At 40.3% G+C, this 16,695-nt stretch overlaps 1 protein-coding gene across 1 annotated transcript in view; it reads left to right on the top strand.

Annotated features, from left to right (window-relative positions):
• Positions 1–16,695, top strand: part of tmtc1 (transmembrane O-mannosyltransferase targeting cadherins 1) — a 212,900-nt gene that overhangs the window by 42,147 nt on the left and 154,058 nt on the right. Inside the window, exons 3-4 of the mRNA XM_084711318.1 lie at positions 10,931–11,004; positions 14,534–14,710. Coding sequence (XP_084567444.1) covers positions 10,931–11,004; positions 14,534–14,710 — 251 coding nt within the window. The remainder of the gene's footprint in view (positions 1–10,930; positions 11,005–14,533; positions 14,711–16,695) is intronic.

The raw sequence follows: 16,695 nt of genomic DNA, 5'->3' as shown, positions 1-16,695 counted from the left end.
ATGTTCTAACTGTGGAAACAGTAAAATAATATTATTAAATATTATATAAAATATTATCTTAATTTTTGACAACATAGTAAATTTTCATGTGTGGGCTTTGGGGACTCAACTTTTCTTAAGTACAAGTAGGCGAGGCTCCAAGGAGAAAAGGTTAGGAACCACTGAACCAACTCCAGTTTGCTTTCTTAACAGTTCATAATCCGGATGCAAAGTGAGGAACAAAGAGGTTGTATTCAGTGTCTTCACTAATCATAGATGTGTTTCGGGCGTAACATGAATGAAACCAATCAGAGTCTAATCTCCCATTCCCTTTTAGAGCCAGGTGCGCCTACTTGTGGCACATTGCTATTGAAAAGACAGATTCAGCAATTTGAAAAAGAGAACGGAGATGCTGAAATGATCGACTAGTAGTGATTCAGGCACTGCAGTTATCAAAATGAACATTATGATTAAGAGCAGATGGGCTGCAGGTGGGTGAAATGGGATGGAGCATCTCCCCCTGTCCTAACTGTGTGTGCACAGAGGGACCACTGCTGAGAAATTACAGCTCACATGGAAAAGTTACTACAGTACATTATTCCTGACAGAAGCCTCGCTGATCATTAAAGTAAATGGTTAAACAACGCACAACAAAGAAATCCTGACATCATTTGAACAATGATTTAATGATCAGAGAGGCCGCTTTCAGTTTTGTCTCCATGTGTGCAGTAATGTCACTGCAGAAAAAAATTGTTAATGGTAAAACAGGAAAACTTCAGTTATAAACAGACAAGACAGGAAATAATAAATCAGCTCAGACAGAAGTCAGGATTTATACATTTCTTTACTCACAATTTCACTGTGTGAATTTTTGACAGATTTCTGTCATTTAAATAGCGGGAAAATGCTGCGCCATCGATCAGATCCTCAAATTTCTACTGAGTCAAGATAGTAATGTGCCAGCAATGCGCCTAACCACACCTCATTTTGAGATCGACACACCCGTGGGTGTAGAGATGGGTGCTAATTAGGGCTGTGACAGTAACCACAGGTGTAAATGCAAAGACATCAGGTGATTCATCATTCTTTGGTAACACGTCCTGAATATCAGGCCACTGAGGGTCAGCGCTCTGGAAAGAAGTGAAGGACAGAGAGTAAAGACATGATAGAGAGATGTAGGTTGCCCATGGAGGAAGAAAGAAAAGAAAAGAGAGGGAAGGGTCAGACAGCTAAAGGAGGAGGAGGAGGAGAAGAAGGGGAAGTGTAATGACAGAAAGTTTGATCACTCAGGACAGCCTGTCAATTCAACGGCCTGTCCCAAACATCAGACCTGGCATCAGAAGCCTGTACTGCCAGTGTGTGTGTGTGTGTGTGTGTGTGTGTAGTATCTAAATGGACGCAGCATCTCTGGCAGCAGCTCCTTCTCTTCAGCTTTAAGCAGAGTAATCTGTTTACTGCTGCTTACATTCCAAATATGTTATTATTCATTATGTGTGTGTATGTGTTTGTGTGTCGAGGGAGAGGCTTCACACATATTTTATTCATGCAGAGAGAGAGAGACAAGTCCACCCTGTCCTCTCACAGCCCCCCTGACTCGTCTTTTCATCTCTCACCTCTCCTTCATCACTCTTCATCCCTTGCTCCCTCCTCTGTTCTCCACCCTTTCATCTCCGTCCATCCCAGCCATCCAAGAATTTGTGGGTGACTGAGCAATGTCTTTCTAGTACACACACACACACGCACGCACACACACACACACACACACACACACACACACACACACACACACACACACACACACACACACACACACACACACACACTCTTAGACTTCTAACTCAACATTCAGAAACCGTCCACTTAAGGATGTAAATAATCTCCTTTCATCTCACTGATTCCAAGAGGTTTAAGTGTGTGTGTGTGTGTCTGTGTCTGTGTGTATGTGCGTGCTTTGCCTGATGGACAGTCGCACAAGCTCTGTATGTTTTTTGCAAAATTCCACATACAAAGCAGCAGGCACCAAAGTAAAAGCTCAAAGCCAGTGTGTATGTATGTGTGTGTGTGTGTGTCTAAGTGTGAAACCCACGTCTCCCTCTTTCCAAAACGCTGCAGCTGCTTTCAATAGAAGTCTCTCGGAGACACACCCTTCCTCTCTACTCAGGGACATTTGGCTTTGATTGTACCTTTAAAGGAATAATCCAACCAGATTTTGTTGACTGGCAATGTGCTTCCTAACCCTGTTTTGTTATTTAGTGCTTACCTTCCCATGGATAACTGGATAGATGTCATGTCATGTTTTGTGAAAGTATTTTTTTTATTTCTGTAGCAGTGTGTTTAACAAAAAAATGCATACTTACATATTTAAAATGCCAATCTTAAATTTCAGTCTGGGTTCATTTGGCAACACCTGTAATGACAGGTAGTAACAGCAAATGCAGTAGTCTAACTGCTACAGAGTGGAGCCAGCAAACCCAAGGCTAAAGACAGGGTTAGCCCACTTTGGAAAACTTTTTTAGTCTGAAGTTTCTAAGAATGCTTTTGGTGCAGGGCTAAGACCAGTGCAAAAAGCCCTATGCATAACACTACATCATACAAGAATATAAAAAACAACCAATAATGTGTAAAAAAGATTACATACAATGGAAAAAAAGGAAAGAGGGTTGGCAGGTTATGAAAAGTCATAGGCAAACAATGAAGTCTCTGTTTACTCGAGATATATATGGACACATAAATAGATTTCCTGTTAAATTGCAATTATGTAGGTAATCACCTTCACATTTCCAAAAAAAAGGACACACATCTGGACATCATACCTACTTGAAAACACCATTGACATTTATAAAGATGGACGAAATGCAAGCTCCCCAAAAGTGAAGCCAGAACATCTTGATCGCCTCCTGTTGGCTGGCTGCAGTATAGGCCATAAACCCCACCCCCCTCCATGTTAGCAGATGGGACATGGGCCAAAACTATAAATCAAAGTACACGTCAAATACATATTTTGCAAAGATGGTTTCTGTCATTTTAGGTAGTTCTTATGTTTGTGTTAAATGTGACTCTGGCTCCAAATGATGTCACCAGCACAAAATGGCATATTTATACATAATATATACGTGCAGTACCAGTCAGACAACTGAAACACAATTTATATTTTATTATACTTGTTATCTGGATTTAAAGTTCCCTGACTGGGTCCATAAACTACAACTGGCACTACGTCCAGCAGCACGTATGAGACAGGTATATGTATATACTTGTTCACAATGTCTCTGCTGCACATATAAAAATCACTTCCATACAAACCATTCATATTTGCCCCAATACATTATGTTAGGATTGTGAACATTAATTCAAATGGCAACATCAGTGTTTTCATACCTGAACCCTTAGTCTGGTTTGGTCAAAATTAACCCTTCATCTCTGGCATTAGATGTGACAATATTCTGGCCGTCCTCTCTCTCGCTCCTCTCCTGGTTCTCATTTCCACACTTGTGGCAGTCTTTCTTATGGTAATATTACGTATATGACAGGAAAATGAGCTGAGCAGCACTGTATTAACACCACGTGCTGCGACTGCTGAATGTGTGAAAACTTGTAGAGAAGCAGCGAGAGTCTTGTCATCACTGTGAGATTGCCAGGAGACCAGCAGAGACTCTTTCTCTGCTGCCACTCGCCAAGCAATAGTTCCAGTATGTAACTCCCTCTAAAACAATGGATCAAACAAATGTGATACACCATGTTAATTAGTGAGCTTTAGAAGTGTTGGAAGGCGTATTTGTGAACAGAGCCAGGCTGGCTGCTCCCCCCTGCTTCCACCCTGTCCCAGCTCTAGTTCCAGAGTTAATAGACAGAAAGGAGATTGATATTGATCATCTAACTCTCAGCCAGAAAGCAAATAAATGTAGTTACAGAAACTGTTGAACATACCTTATTTAGGCTTAATTTCCTTCCATCTGGTGTGACTCCATGGCTCATAATTGGGGTAACTGTTCAGATGTGCTAGAAGTCTTCAAGTTCTCCAAAACATACCTGTCTTAAGGTTTAAAATCAGAAAAAACACTCCAATCGAGTTCAATTTAATATAATATTTCCTGTAGTTCAAGTGCAACTACATCAAACTGAGAGCTGGCCATTGGAGAGCACACTGACTTACAGCCCCCCTTTGTTAACAAAAGAAATCAGTTTAGACCTGAGAAAAAGAATTGTTGATGCTCACAAAGCAGAAGAAGGATATGCAAAATTATCACAGCGTTACAAGTGTCAAGAACTGGAGTGAGAAGTATCATCAAGAAATTCAAAGAGAGCCACACAGTACAGAACAAGCTTGGCAGAGTTAGGAACAGAAAGATTTCAAAGACTCTGGAAAGAAAACAAGTGAGAGACGTGTCTAAAGACTCCCGAACAACCGCTAAGACACTAGTGAATGACTTGGCAAAGTCGGGAATTGTAGTCTCAAAGAAGGCAATCACTAGAGCCCTGCACAGGAATGGACTGAGAGGTTGCAGACCAAGAAAAAACTCCACTTCTGCAGAAGAGACACGGTGAAGCCCTGACTTGAATCCCAATGAAAATCTGTGGGGTGAACTGAAGACCAAGGTCCACGCCAGAAGACCATCAAATCTGGAGGAGCTTGAGAGATTGGCTAAAGAAGAACGGGCTAGGATTCCTCTGGAGACGTATCTGAGACTTGTTGAAAACTACAACAAACGACTACAGCAAAAAGGATACACAATTGACTATTAGCATCAGGGGGACTAATAATTTTGACTCTGGTAGTTTTTGTTTTTTGTGAAATAATTTTGTTTCTTTGTGCAAAGTTAAATAATGTAAGTATCCAAAATAAAACTAGAATGTTTGGAAAAGCTGTGTTAAAAATTCCTCTGTTTAGCAGCACTTGGGAAATACTTAAAAAAAAAATTTAAACTTTCATAGGGGGGCTAATAATTTTGTCCTCATCTGTACCCGATGAGGCTCCTCTTATTTGTGGAGCTTAGTTTTCAGTAGTTTTCCAGAGTCCCTCCCTGTAACAGTAGCCAACAAGTTAGCAAGCCAGCTTGCAAACATTATGCTACATGCCCCCATGTTGGCAGATTGGGAAGAATGGAAAATCCTACAACATGCACTACTGGGTGCATGGATGGGTATGTGGAAATTTTTTTCCTTGTAACTGGTGAAGTGACCTTGTGCCATTTCATTTATGGATTCATCGATTACCCAAATAGTTGGCGATTTAACAAATAATCGATCCATAATTGATTGATCGTTGCAGCTCTAGTACCTTTATAACATCACCTTCTGTGTGATTGTATCCTTTACAAAATAGAACAGTAATCAACCTTTAACTGCAGCATTTTTTTCAGAGACGTGGTAAAATAAATTCATCACTATAAAATCCAGTGCCCAGTGTCTTATCCATATTTCGCCCTTGAAAACAGCTGTTGTAGTTGTTAGCTTACTGTTAGCCACCCAATCGCAATCCCAAGACACCTTAGGTTGAGTCTGTCAACCAATCAGAGGCTCTGTTCCTGACTTGTGTGTGACAGCACTGATCTATAAGTGTATTAATACATCAATGCACTGATCTCAACATGAAATTAACCCTTCAAAATAAAATTTGTGGTGATCACATGACTGCAGTAATGTGGTTATTTTCACAGCTTTAGTTACAGTTTGTTACAGAACCATGATATATCAGAATTTAGCTGAGATATGATTATATGAGAAGTGATACTTTGCCACCCAGCCTTCCGTTCACAAAATCAGAAATATTTGTGTGCATGCAGCTGGGGTACAGCGGGACTGCTGTTGAATTCATCCTACTCTATTATTTTATTTCGATAAATAAAATCTCATCACACCAGTTGGTTCACTTTGAAAGCCCTTCATTATTAAAGAGCCCCAGCAGTAAACACAGCAGTGTTCTCCACCAGCAATCAAAACAGAGTACCTGCAGTGATATCACTGATTGGAAGGTGTTTTGTATTTTTCACTTTAGTTATGAAAAGACTGCTGTTAGAATTGAATGAAACCTATTGTGAAACAGGATGTATTGTGTATCACAATGCAAACAGAAATTGTGGTTGGTTTATTATCACTTCTTTGTATAATAATCTTGTAGTTGGTTTTAAAGTATTTTTTTTTTTTTTTTTTAGCTCAAACACATCCGACAAACTCAGGGATGGACAGGTTTGACAATATGCTACCATTTCTAATCTGCCAATTACCATAGTTTCGACAGTTTTTACTAAGAAACAAGTGGCTCACAGTCCATTGCAGATTAGTATTTGAGGGTATATTTGCTGGAACAATGTCATTTATTTGATATTGAATGGTGCACAAAGAACTCACTGGTAAAATGTACCAAAAAGTAAATTGTAAAAAGGAGAATGTAACAGTCTAAAATTCAAATGGACTCACTTTTTGTGTGAGGAAATGTAAACTATTATAATGCCACAGCTATTGTATATATTTTAATTTTTTTAGACATCTTTGTGGAGATAGCCTTTAGCTTCAAGCTTTAATTGTTTTCCATGCTGGCAGTTGACTGACAACTGAGAGCCAGTGTTGCTGCAGGAGACACACTGTCAACTTTGATGACGGAGGAACAGCCTATGAACATTGATACACGACATCTTCCCCTTCTTCAACAAGCCCACATAGTGTTGGTTGCTAACTACTGGCAAATTCAACTGTCTGTCCCTTTACAACATCTCTCAAACTTTTAGTTTGTATTCCACTTGAAACCAGGATGCCTGCAAGTTTGGATAATTAGCCTTCACTTAGGCTAACTAGCTTGCACTGTCCAAGTTGTTAACGTTTGCATGTATTTCCACTAAATGTTGGTGGTTGTCCATTTCATTTCAAAACCTGCTGCTGTCATGTTTATCCCACAGAATAGAAAGGAGGAAGGCTAGCGTCATCTAACACACTTTCATAAGTCCAGTTGTAATGATGACAAATAAACAAGCAGCAACCTTCGAGGCAAAAAAATTAAGCCAACACAGAACTGCAGCTCCACAAATGGTCACTTGAGGCTGGCTCCAAAAGTAAGTCAACCCTCATGGAGCCAAATATTAAAAAATATGGGAAAATTGCATCCTGTATCATCCAATAAGGGACAGTGCAGTTTACTTTTCGAAATGGGACCTCCTGTGTTATACAGGATGGGTGGCAACTACACCTGAGCGTTACAATGGCTCTTGAGGAAGCTATCTGTGGCATCATGGATGCTGTTACTCCGTGATTCAAATTCAAATCATGACATGGAATAATGTATGGAGTCATGTAATAATTCACAGCTGAGACTATGCAATGGCTAACATTGGCTATCAGCTGGTTAAATGTCCATGTGACTGTCAGCTCAAGAGATATGACTATTTATGGGGCCCGCCTACACAGATTTTGCACCAATCAAGTTATAGCATCAACACTGTAGGTACCAAAAAGTCATGCCCTAAGAAAAAACACATTTTTTTTCTTAGCAGAAATGAATTTTAATTTGAATTCAACTTTAAAATGTACAATCTGCAATGGTTTCATAGTTCTGTCTGAATAAAACAACATGCTGTCTCATCCTCCCCTGTGTATCATCTCTCCTGTGGTGTGATACAACCTTGAATAAAACAACACAAACATGATTCGTTGACAGATTTTGGCACTGACCACCTTGGCAATGAAGGCTTTTGAGTATTGTTGCCAGGACTAATTTTATCCACTTGTAATTTGATATATCGCTCCTGTTCTTTTGTGTCCCACTCCCTCCCTCCATCCTTGTGCCTGTTTCTAAGTTCTGTGTGTGTGTGTGTGTGTGGGAGCTGCAGAGTTCCTCTTTTTTTTTTTATAAGATATCACATTAAAGTCCATCCTCCACCTCCTCCTCCCTCTCTCCTCTCCTGTTCCCCCTCCACCCTCCCTCCTCCCTCCCTCCCGGCCTGCTCTTTATCAGTGTCTGCTGGACATGTTTACTGCTGCTCTGCCAGGCTGTGGCTGACTGCCGCTCCACCACACACAGAAACCACCGGCTGGAACTGCTGCTGATACTGTAGATCAACTTTATGGAGAAACACCGCTGAATTTAAGAAGATAGGCAACACATACTCTCTATTACCCCCCAGACAGAAAGCTAACCGTTTCGTACACTTTTTTTTCCCCAACAGTCTGCAATACATCCTGACATGTCCCAGCTGTGAATGTGGCTGTTAGAGCAGACAGACATAACAGATAGCCAGAGCCGAGCAGCATTTGGCAGACTGGTAAATTGCTTGATTATTCCTGTTGCTCAGGCCTGTTCAGCCAGTGTTTTACAGCAGGTCGTTTCAGCCAGGCAGCTGAACCACTCAGAAGTTAATAAGAATACTGGCACTAATCATAATGCCACCACAAGATAATCACTTAAGGTTTTCAGTGAAATGTCTCCACAACTGTTGGATGAATCACCGTCAAATTTGGTATGGATATCCAAGGTTTCCGGTTGCCTGGCATCACCAAACTAATTCATATTTGAGAAATAACTTCTCATTTTCAGTTTCCAAGGGGCATCATCAACATGTGCAGACCAAAGTACCTCTGCACACAATTGGACTGACCTACAACCAATCACAGCAATGAAACGTGGGCTGTAGCTGTGCTTGGTCAGTTTCTGCTGGAAGGACCTGCTGTCTGGATGCAGTTGGAAAGACCTCAAACCAATCAGAGCAGTGAAATGTGTGACTTTTCAAATGCCGACAAGTGATGCTCCTTTGTCAATCATCGTGTAGGACCCGCCCCATATTAAATAAACACGTGATTGGTTCGACCATCTGGTTTCCATGCCAGGTTTTGACTTGGCTGGAGATACCCCAGCTGGGCCAGGGCAAGCTAGACCCCTTCAAGGCAATCACTAATTTCAGTATAGTCAAAGTCACTTAGAAAAATCAAACGAAGTTGTCCAAATAAAATACAGGATCCACTAGGGTTTGATACAATATAGATGTCCTTCGTTTTAGTGCAAAAATTTAAGTAAACCGAGCAGCTTGTCCATCGAAAGATGGGTGCAAGTCTGTGAGATGTTTGTGCCTTTTGACTCTCCCCCTATGACGAGTTTATCTCACCCATCACCTCATATTCTATCTGAAACATTGTCTTATAATTAAATTTTAGTGTTCCTACCTCATGTCACCTATACACGTGAAACATTTATCAGACACTGTGGTCAGCTTTTGATGTCAGAAATGGAGCGTTACAGACTCTCTGTGTGTAAACTGTTAGTTTAAAAAGTTATTTGATAGGCTCTCAATCTCACAAACTTTCTGTCAGCTGCTTTTAATTAAACATTATATCTCCCAAAAAGTCTCTGATATTCCAGAGCAGTTTCTCACACAAATGTTCATTAGAGGACTACAAAGGCCAGAATCATTGATCATAAAATCAGTAAAACATCAGTCACTCAGTTTGTGACACCACAGTTTCCAGAGGATCAATCCCTTGCTTATCATGTAACTTTTCATCCAGCAGGATCAGAAGGTTAGCGATCGACTGGCCAGAGACGGGAATCGGGCTCCTTTCAGTGTGATTTGCCCGGCGTTTCCCACATGGGATCTTTCCCCAGGGTCTTGGAACCTTGGGAGGAACTTATTGTGTTTTCACCTCAGGGATAAGAGTCTAAATTAAGTTTTGGGGCTATTGTTTTATCCCCCAAAAAGTATTACTTTTTGAGGTGGGGCTTGCAGCACTGAACATTTGTGATTGGTCAAGTAGTTGCAGCATTTTATTTCAGCCACTGTTTAAAAAAAAATATGCTGGTTAATTTTTTATTCATTGTTCCTTGACACGTCCACATGGAGCTAAGAAACCATAAGACAGTTGGACCGAAGATAAAGTTTAGGCCCACGCAAAAATGTTTTGTAAAAACAGCTGTTGCTTTTTCATACATCAGCAAACTTATTTGCCAGCAAAGGGCTGAGGGAACCTTTTTGCCCCTTGAAAAGTAGTTCCTGGGACTAAAAGTTCTGGGCACTGCCGTGGAAATGTGACTTTGCTCTGCTCATGTTAGCATTTATCTCAAAGCACAAGCAAGACATGTTTCGCTATGAAAGCTGTGTCTTCTTTTCTTTCACCTCTTTTCCCTCCATCTATAGTAGATGAAAGAACAATATTATTACTGTATACAATAATGTAACATGACCACGGGACAGGCCTGAGGCCTCATGAAGTACCAGGAAAGATTCTTCTTTGGGGCGCCCCCACCACAGCTTAACCACTCAGTCATTTCTACACCTTTCAAAAACCTCTAATACCACAGATATGAAAAAAAAGGTTGTGGCTGGGGCCCCTCAGGTTTTAAATCTGTCTGCTGCAGTAGTTCTCTGGTATGTTAACGGCTGTTCGTGTTGTAGCCCCGACACACCTACCAAGTGTATTTCAAAGACAGTTGCAAAATGTTGCACACTTCTGGCAGGACAAACAGAAGGATATTGCAAGCCAGTCTGAGGGCTTTTTTTTAGGAGTTGTTAAAAAGCGTTGCGGGAAATGTAGGAAATCATTATTAAAAGCAGTTCTTTTTGAGGTTCTTTCTTCAGTAGCTCCCATAAAAGCTGTTGAGGAAACGAGGTTGATCGCAATCATTAATGTTCTTTACCAGTTTTTATTATTATTCAGGCTCTACTTCAAAGGCAGCTTCTCAAGCGGCAAACATGCGTGGGCAGCTATTATTTAAAAAAGCTTTAATTTTGGTTCTTGGCTGTGATAATGGGCACCTGTCCGAGCCATAATCACAGTGATTCTGCTCTCAGGGTTTGGAATGAACGCTGCCAGATTCCTCAGAGACGGGGATGTGCAGCAGGTCAAGTTGTGCATTTCGCTGTAGCGTAGCAACGTAATGGGCTCCACGTGGACATCCAGGCCTGTCTTCTCACCAGAGCTGTCCGACACATGAGTAATCTCTATAATCTATGTGTGTGTGTGTGTGTTGCAGGTGTCTGGTATCGTGGGCAGGGCTGATGTCTTGGCTTGTCTGCTGTTCTTGCTGACTTTCCTCTCCTATATCAGGTAAGATGATTCTGTTCCACCCCCACACACCTTGTATACAGACACACACACGCACACACACACACACACACACACACACACACACACACACACACACACACACACACACACACACACACACACACACACACACACAGACACATTAACTTTTTATAAACACAGCAACAAACGATTGTCCTAAGGTTGTGTGCTAGTTAGCAACATTTCCTGCCGTGTTCACTGTACATATTTATTTGATCCCTAATGCTTAGCTCTAAGGTATGGCTGTTTATACATTAGATTATATTGACATTATAATGACTATGCTATTTGAAAATGAAGAAACATTTGGATTCAAGATTTATGATGGATCACACAAAAGTAGAATTGAGGTCGTCCGAGGAAATTGCATTTACAAAATGCTTTAATTTAAATTCTGATGGCGTCAGATATGAAAGATCATTGCAGACTGGTAATCCAAAAAATGATTTTTTTTTTTTAAGATTATTTTTTGGGCTTTTGCCTTTAATCATAGTCACAGCTGAAGATATGACAGGAAAGGGGGTGAAAAGAGGGGGGATGACACGCAGCAAATGGGCTACAGGCGGGAGTTGACCCGGCGGCCGCTGCAGAGGACCAACAGCCTCAGTACAGCCTCAGGGCACACACCCTACCAACTGAGCTATAGGGGCCCAAAAATACATTTTTTTAGTCACAGCAAATATGGGCAGACAACAGTGTCTAAAGTTGAAGTACAACAATTCAAAGTTTACTTAAGTTCAACTGAAGCCACACATGTCACTGACATTTTTCACTTCACGGCGTAGAATGTGAATTACAACCAAGCATGATGGCTCATTTCACTCTGAGGCAACAAGTTCAACTCTCTGTTCACTTAAAGGGTTAGTTTGGATTATTTGAAATGTGGTTGTATGAGTTACTTCTCCTCTACAATAGATGGAGATCAACATGAAGCAGCAGGCGTACTACTGATGTCCAGGAAGCTAAACAATGTACTGCTCTGGACAGGCTCAGCAGCAAAATGTATTTTAAAAATATCAGTATAAGTGTATGCATTATTTAGAATATTTTCATTGCTTTACCTTGCAGTCAGACAGACTTTTCTGATGGGAAACCACTGTTATATAAGCCAAATATCACTCTTTGCAAACTCAAGGATTTGAGGACATTTATCATCATTATATAACTCAGGGTTGTACAGTGAAATCAGTTAGTAGTCCCTTTATAACACACACAAAATACAACACAGATGATTAATTAAATTCAGAGTGGAGCAGGGTTGAAATATTTAACAAAATAAATACATTCATACATACATGTATACCCCCAGGAAATAATTTTGTAGTGTAGTTTTAGAGTTTGCGTCAAGTTTAATGTAAACAGCAGCAACAAGGTGGTCAACACTGTCACATAAAAAGTTCAGCATCTGGGAAACTTCAGCCACCTCAGTCCACCTCCCCTTGTCCTGCTGTGTGTTGTGTTGCATCCTGTCAGATCAGAGTCCGATCCGCCCCTCTGGTGTACCACGATATTGTGAAGCAGATCTCTCTGTGTTGACACAACAGCCTCTGATGTCCAGGTATTTGTCCAGTCTGAGTCCAAGTCCACCCTTTCATCTTCCTGGCTGGACATTATCCAGGGGCAGCAGCTGTACCATGGCTCTCATCCGCTCTCTTCCTGCGGCGGTCACCTGCAGTGGTGCATCCAGCTGATCTGATGTTCAAAAGATGTCAGCTGTATTTGTTTATCATCTCAAGGTCCACTGCTCTGTAATCTAAACCCCACATCTTCATTTTCCAGTGCCTGTGATAATGTCTGTCATAGATGATCACCATAACAACATAACTCCACTCTATAGGTGACATCAGTAATTTTACCTCACATACACCTAAACTGATTTTAAGCTTTTTTTAACTGATTTTTTTAGGTGGACTTTTTGTAAGTGTCTACAATACGTTTTGCTGCTGATCCTGTCTACAGCAGTGCGTTGCTTAACTTCTGTCCTGGTGCCCCCTCTGTGCTTCTCTTAACAAGGGGCATGTTGACTGCTATCTATGGTATGTATAGACTCTCAAGAGCCTCATATAAGTAGACATGAAATAATCCAAACTATCCCTTCAAACAGTGTGTGGACTATGAAATTTCAGTAAGACTGATAAGGTTAATTAGTAGTTTAAATATTTAACTCCAATCCAAATCATGTAGCTTTGAAATCACATATATCAAAGAGCAGGCAGATCTTTTCTGTTTCTAACAAACACTGCTGTTCTCCAGGCAGAATGATAGTACTACCTTTGAAGCAGTGCTTCTATCTGTGATTAGGTCTCATATATTACATGAATGCTACTTTGTCTGATTTCTGAATATGAACAACTGAAGGTTTCACTTTTTTTGTAGCCTAGTCACAGATCTTAACTAGAAGAGGTCACTCAGAGTGCAGATCCCTACCAGGAAACAGATGATGAAGGACCTACTGCAGTGCCACCAAACTGATAGATACAACCAACAGATATTTGCAGCTCATTCACCTTCATATACGTTTTCCCAAGCTGAAACATTATTTCAAACTGAAGCAGTTGTTGATCACTTGCAGCCCCTAATGGCCGGTTAAGAAGAGTGAGAAGGCAGCTGTCAATAGTTGTGTAAAACACAGCAGTCAGAAAATAGAATCATTGTCTCACAGTTTTTTGTCTCCACTAACCAGTCAGGTTACAGTTTACATCCATGTCTGTCCACACTCATATAATTTCTGTAGTGAAGACTTTGAAGGATTTAATGTGGAACTGACCACTATATTGACCTGTGATTTTGAGGGACTTAAATTAAAGGTATTATGTGTATTTGTTGGCAACTACACATCTGATTCCAGTAAATAATTTCTGGGTAGAAACATGCCGTCTCCTCATAGAGGACTGGTAGACAGCTGAACATTATGATGTTACAGTGAAGTTGAAATTTGACCTCTTGGATATAAAATGTCATCACCTCATCATTTTATCTGGTTAGATATTTGTGTGCAATTTTGTGATAATTAGCGTATGAATGCTTGAGCCAAAAATGTGTTTAGTGTGACCACCAAAATCTAATCACTTCATCCTCGAGTCCAAGAGGACATTTGTGCAAAGTTCTAAAAACATAATGCCTGTGGCCATAAAAACATGAAGGCTTAAAATTTATTTAAAAAAAGATTTTTAAGGATTTTTTATTTTTTTCAAAGTTGTGACTAACAGAGGTCCTTCAACACACATTCATGGATGTGCTTAGAAGAAATTAGGCTAATCAGTCCAGTAGAATTTGAGATTAGTTCTGGACAAGATGATCACGCATGCACACATAGTAGTAGTTGCATATTCCCCTCCCTGCTACACTTGGCTGTAATAATATGGCAAATCATCTTTCAACATGACCGTTATACTAAAGGAACAGTAAGCGCATTGTCCTCTCTGTGACTCAGATGATGCTAACCTGCAATCATCTGTCATTATAACCCACCGTGTTTGTGTCTCCTCTCTGTCTGTCTGTCTTTCAGGAGTGTTGGTGTGTGCGTCTCTGAGGACTCTCTGCCCTCCACAGTGTCGGCATGGTGTCTGCTCGTCAGTTTGCTGCTGGGCACCTGCGCCATGCTGGTGAAGGAGACGGGCATCACCGTGTTCGGAGTGTGCGTGCTCTACGACGCCCTGGTGCTCTGCCGCAAGCCTCTCATCTAGTAAGCACACGCTCTTTTTTTTTTTTTTTTTTTTTTTGCTTTGTTTATGTTTTGTTTGTGTTTTTTCTTATCTTGATTTATGTGGCAGTGGTCTGCTGAGCATGCACACAGTTTTTCAGCGAAGGTTGGCTTTATATTTACACAGCTAAACTCGTTTACACCTGGGAGCTGCCCACTGCAACCCTACACAATTTGTTTTAGAGGCGAAGTGTGTTTTTTTCCAAAAGTGTGTGTACAAATATCTGGGGTAAGGAGAACTCTGTCTGTGTTTGTAATGTGTCTGTGCACATTAATGCATTACTATACATTAATGCCAGAAATCATCATTTTCAGTCTACAGACTAATTGGTCTGTGAGAAAGTAGGAGTTTAACCAAAAATATATGTACAATGAATAACTGGAGCGTTTTTTATAGTTGCTGTATCTTTCTTCTTTCTTTCTTGCTTTTAATCTGAAAAACTTGCAATCGACTTACATTTTGTTTCACATTTGCAACTTGACTTGTTCTTGCCCTGGAGGACTTGATATTGATTTGATACTTGAACCAGAAATCTTTGAAAATGCAGAAAATATTTCAGCAGTCTAAAACTAAAGCAGTCCACAGAGCTGTGGACTTGATACTTGAACTAAAGTCAGACTTAGGTCACAAAAATTACAACAATAGAATTGACTTGTATGGACTTGACTGCTCTGCAATGCAAATACATTCAAGTCTCCAGTTTTAAATAATAAATAAACCTATATACAGTGAATGTTTGATTGTAGACTTATGCAGTATACCAGAAAAATGTTCTACTGCCATGACAATTTAATGGTCAGCATTCAAAGACCTGAAAAACAAGACTGGGGACATTAGTTTGACCTGCCCTCACAGACTTGGATTTGCCCTCAGTGACTTGAGACTTGCTCTCAAAGGACTTCAGACCTGACTTTGACTCGACTCCATTAACTTCAGCCTTGCTGTGGCGAGACTTGAGACTTGACATGGACTACTCTTCAAGACTTACTGTGCGACTGACCTGCAAGAGAAGAGGTGAGACATGACCTGGACCTGCTCTCACAGACTTTGGACTTTGCTTTGAACTCAGTGACTCCCTACTTAAATTGTATGTGGAGTATTTGTACTGATTGTAAGAATATCTTCCGTCACATGATATTACATGGTTGATTATTTATTATTTTTATCTCATTCTAGAAAAGGATTGCTACTGACTGCTGCGTCGTTTTGTTTTGCAGTGGCACATACATAATTCAAACATTCATTGCTAAAGACAAAATAATGCCATTTTTTTGCACATTCTTAGGTCCTTGGCAGCTACTTTTATTTTATTAAAGAAGGAAAGCAGAAGCACTTAAAGGTAAAAGGAAAACTGAACTTTCTTACAAACAAAAATCCTGCACACATCAGATTTATTATTTGATGTGGGGTGTATTTTGAAGTTGTCATTTTTCTTTACTCTTCAGTATTGCTATAAATATCATAATATGAACTTTTTAATCATGGTATTATTGGGCCATTACGTTACGGTCTAGTTAAAGCCTTTTATAACATGGTCTGGGTGAACACTCCTTTCTAAAAGCCTTTTTATAGGAACATCCTCAAGAAGGACGGGTTTGGAAGGAAAACAGGAAACGTTTGGAACGCCAGCTGAGTTTTTGTGAAAGGGACTAGAATTTTTTTACTGTTGTGACAACAGTAAGCTCTTGTATCATAACTTTTGATTTTTAGTGCAAAACTGTCACCAAAAAATCTGCAAATGCTGTTATTTCATAGTGTTGGCAAATGACCATGATATAAGCAGGATAACCACCTTGTCGGTGTGTGTTAAACGCTTTGAAGTTACTTCGCATCGGGTGTTTCCTCGACCCCTTTTTGGCCTTCAGACCATGTCCTGATGATGTCCATGAAAAAGAGGAAAAAGAATTTAACAAGATGAAGAACAGCAAAAAAGACATAAGACAAAAAACAATGTAACAAGACGTAA

The sequence above is a fragment of the Lutjanus erythropterus genome, chromosome 22 (genome assembly GCF_056507025.1).
Source record: "Lutjanus erythropterus isolate fLutEry1 chromosome 22, fLutEry1.hap2, whole genome shotgun sequence".
Classification (NCBI taxonomy): Eukaryota; Metazoa; Chordata; class Actinopteri; order Lutjaniformes; family Lutjanidae; genus Lutjanus; species Lutjanus erythropterus.
Note: the sequence above shows the minus strand (reverse complement) of the source record. Positions and strands in the feature narration are given on the sequence as shown.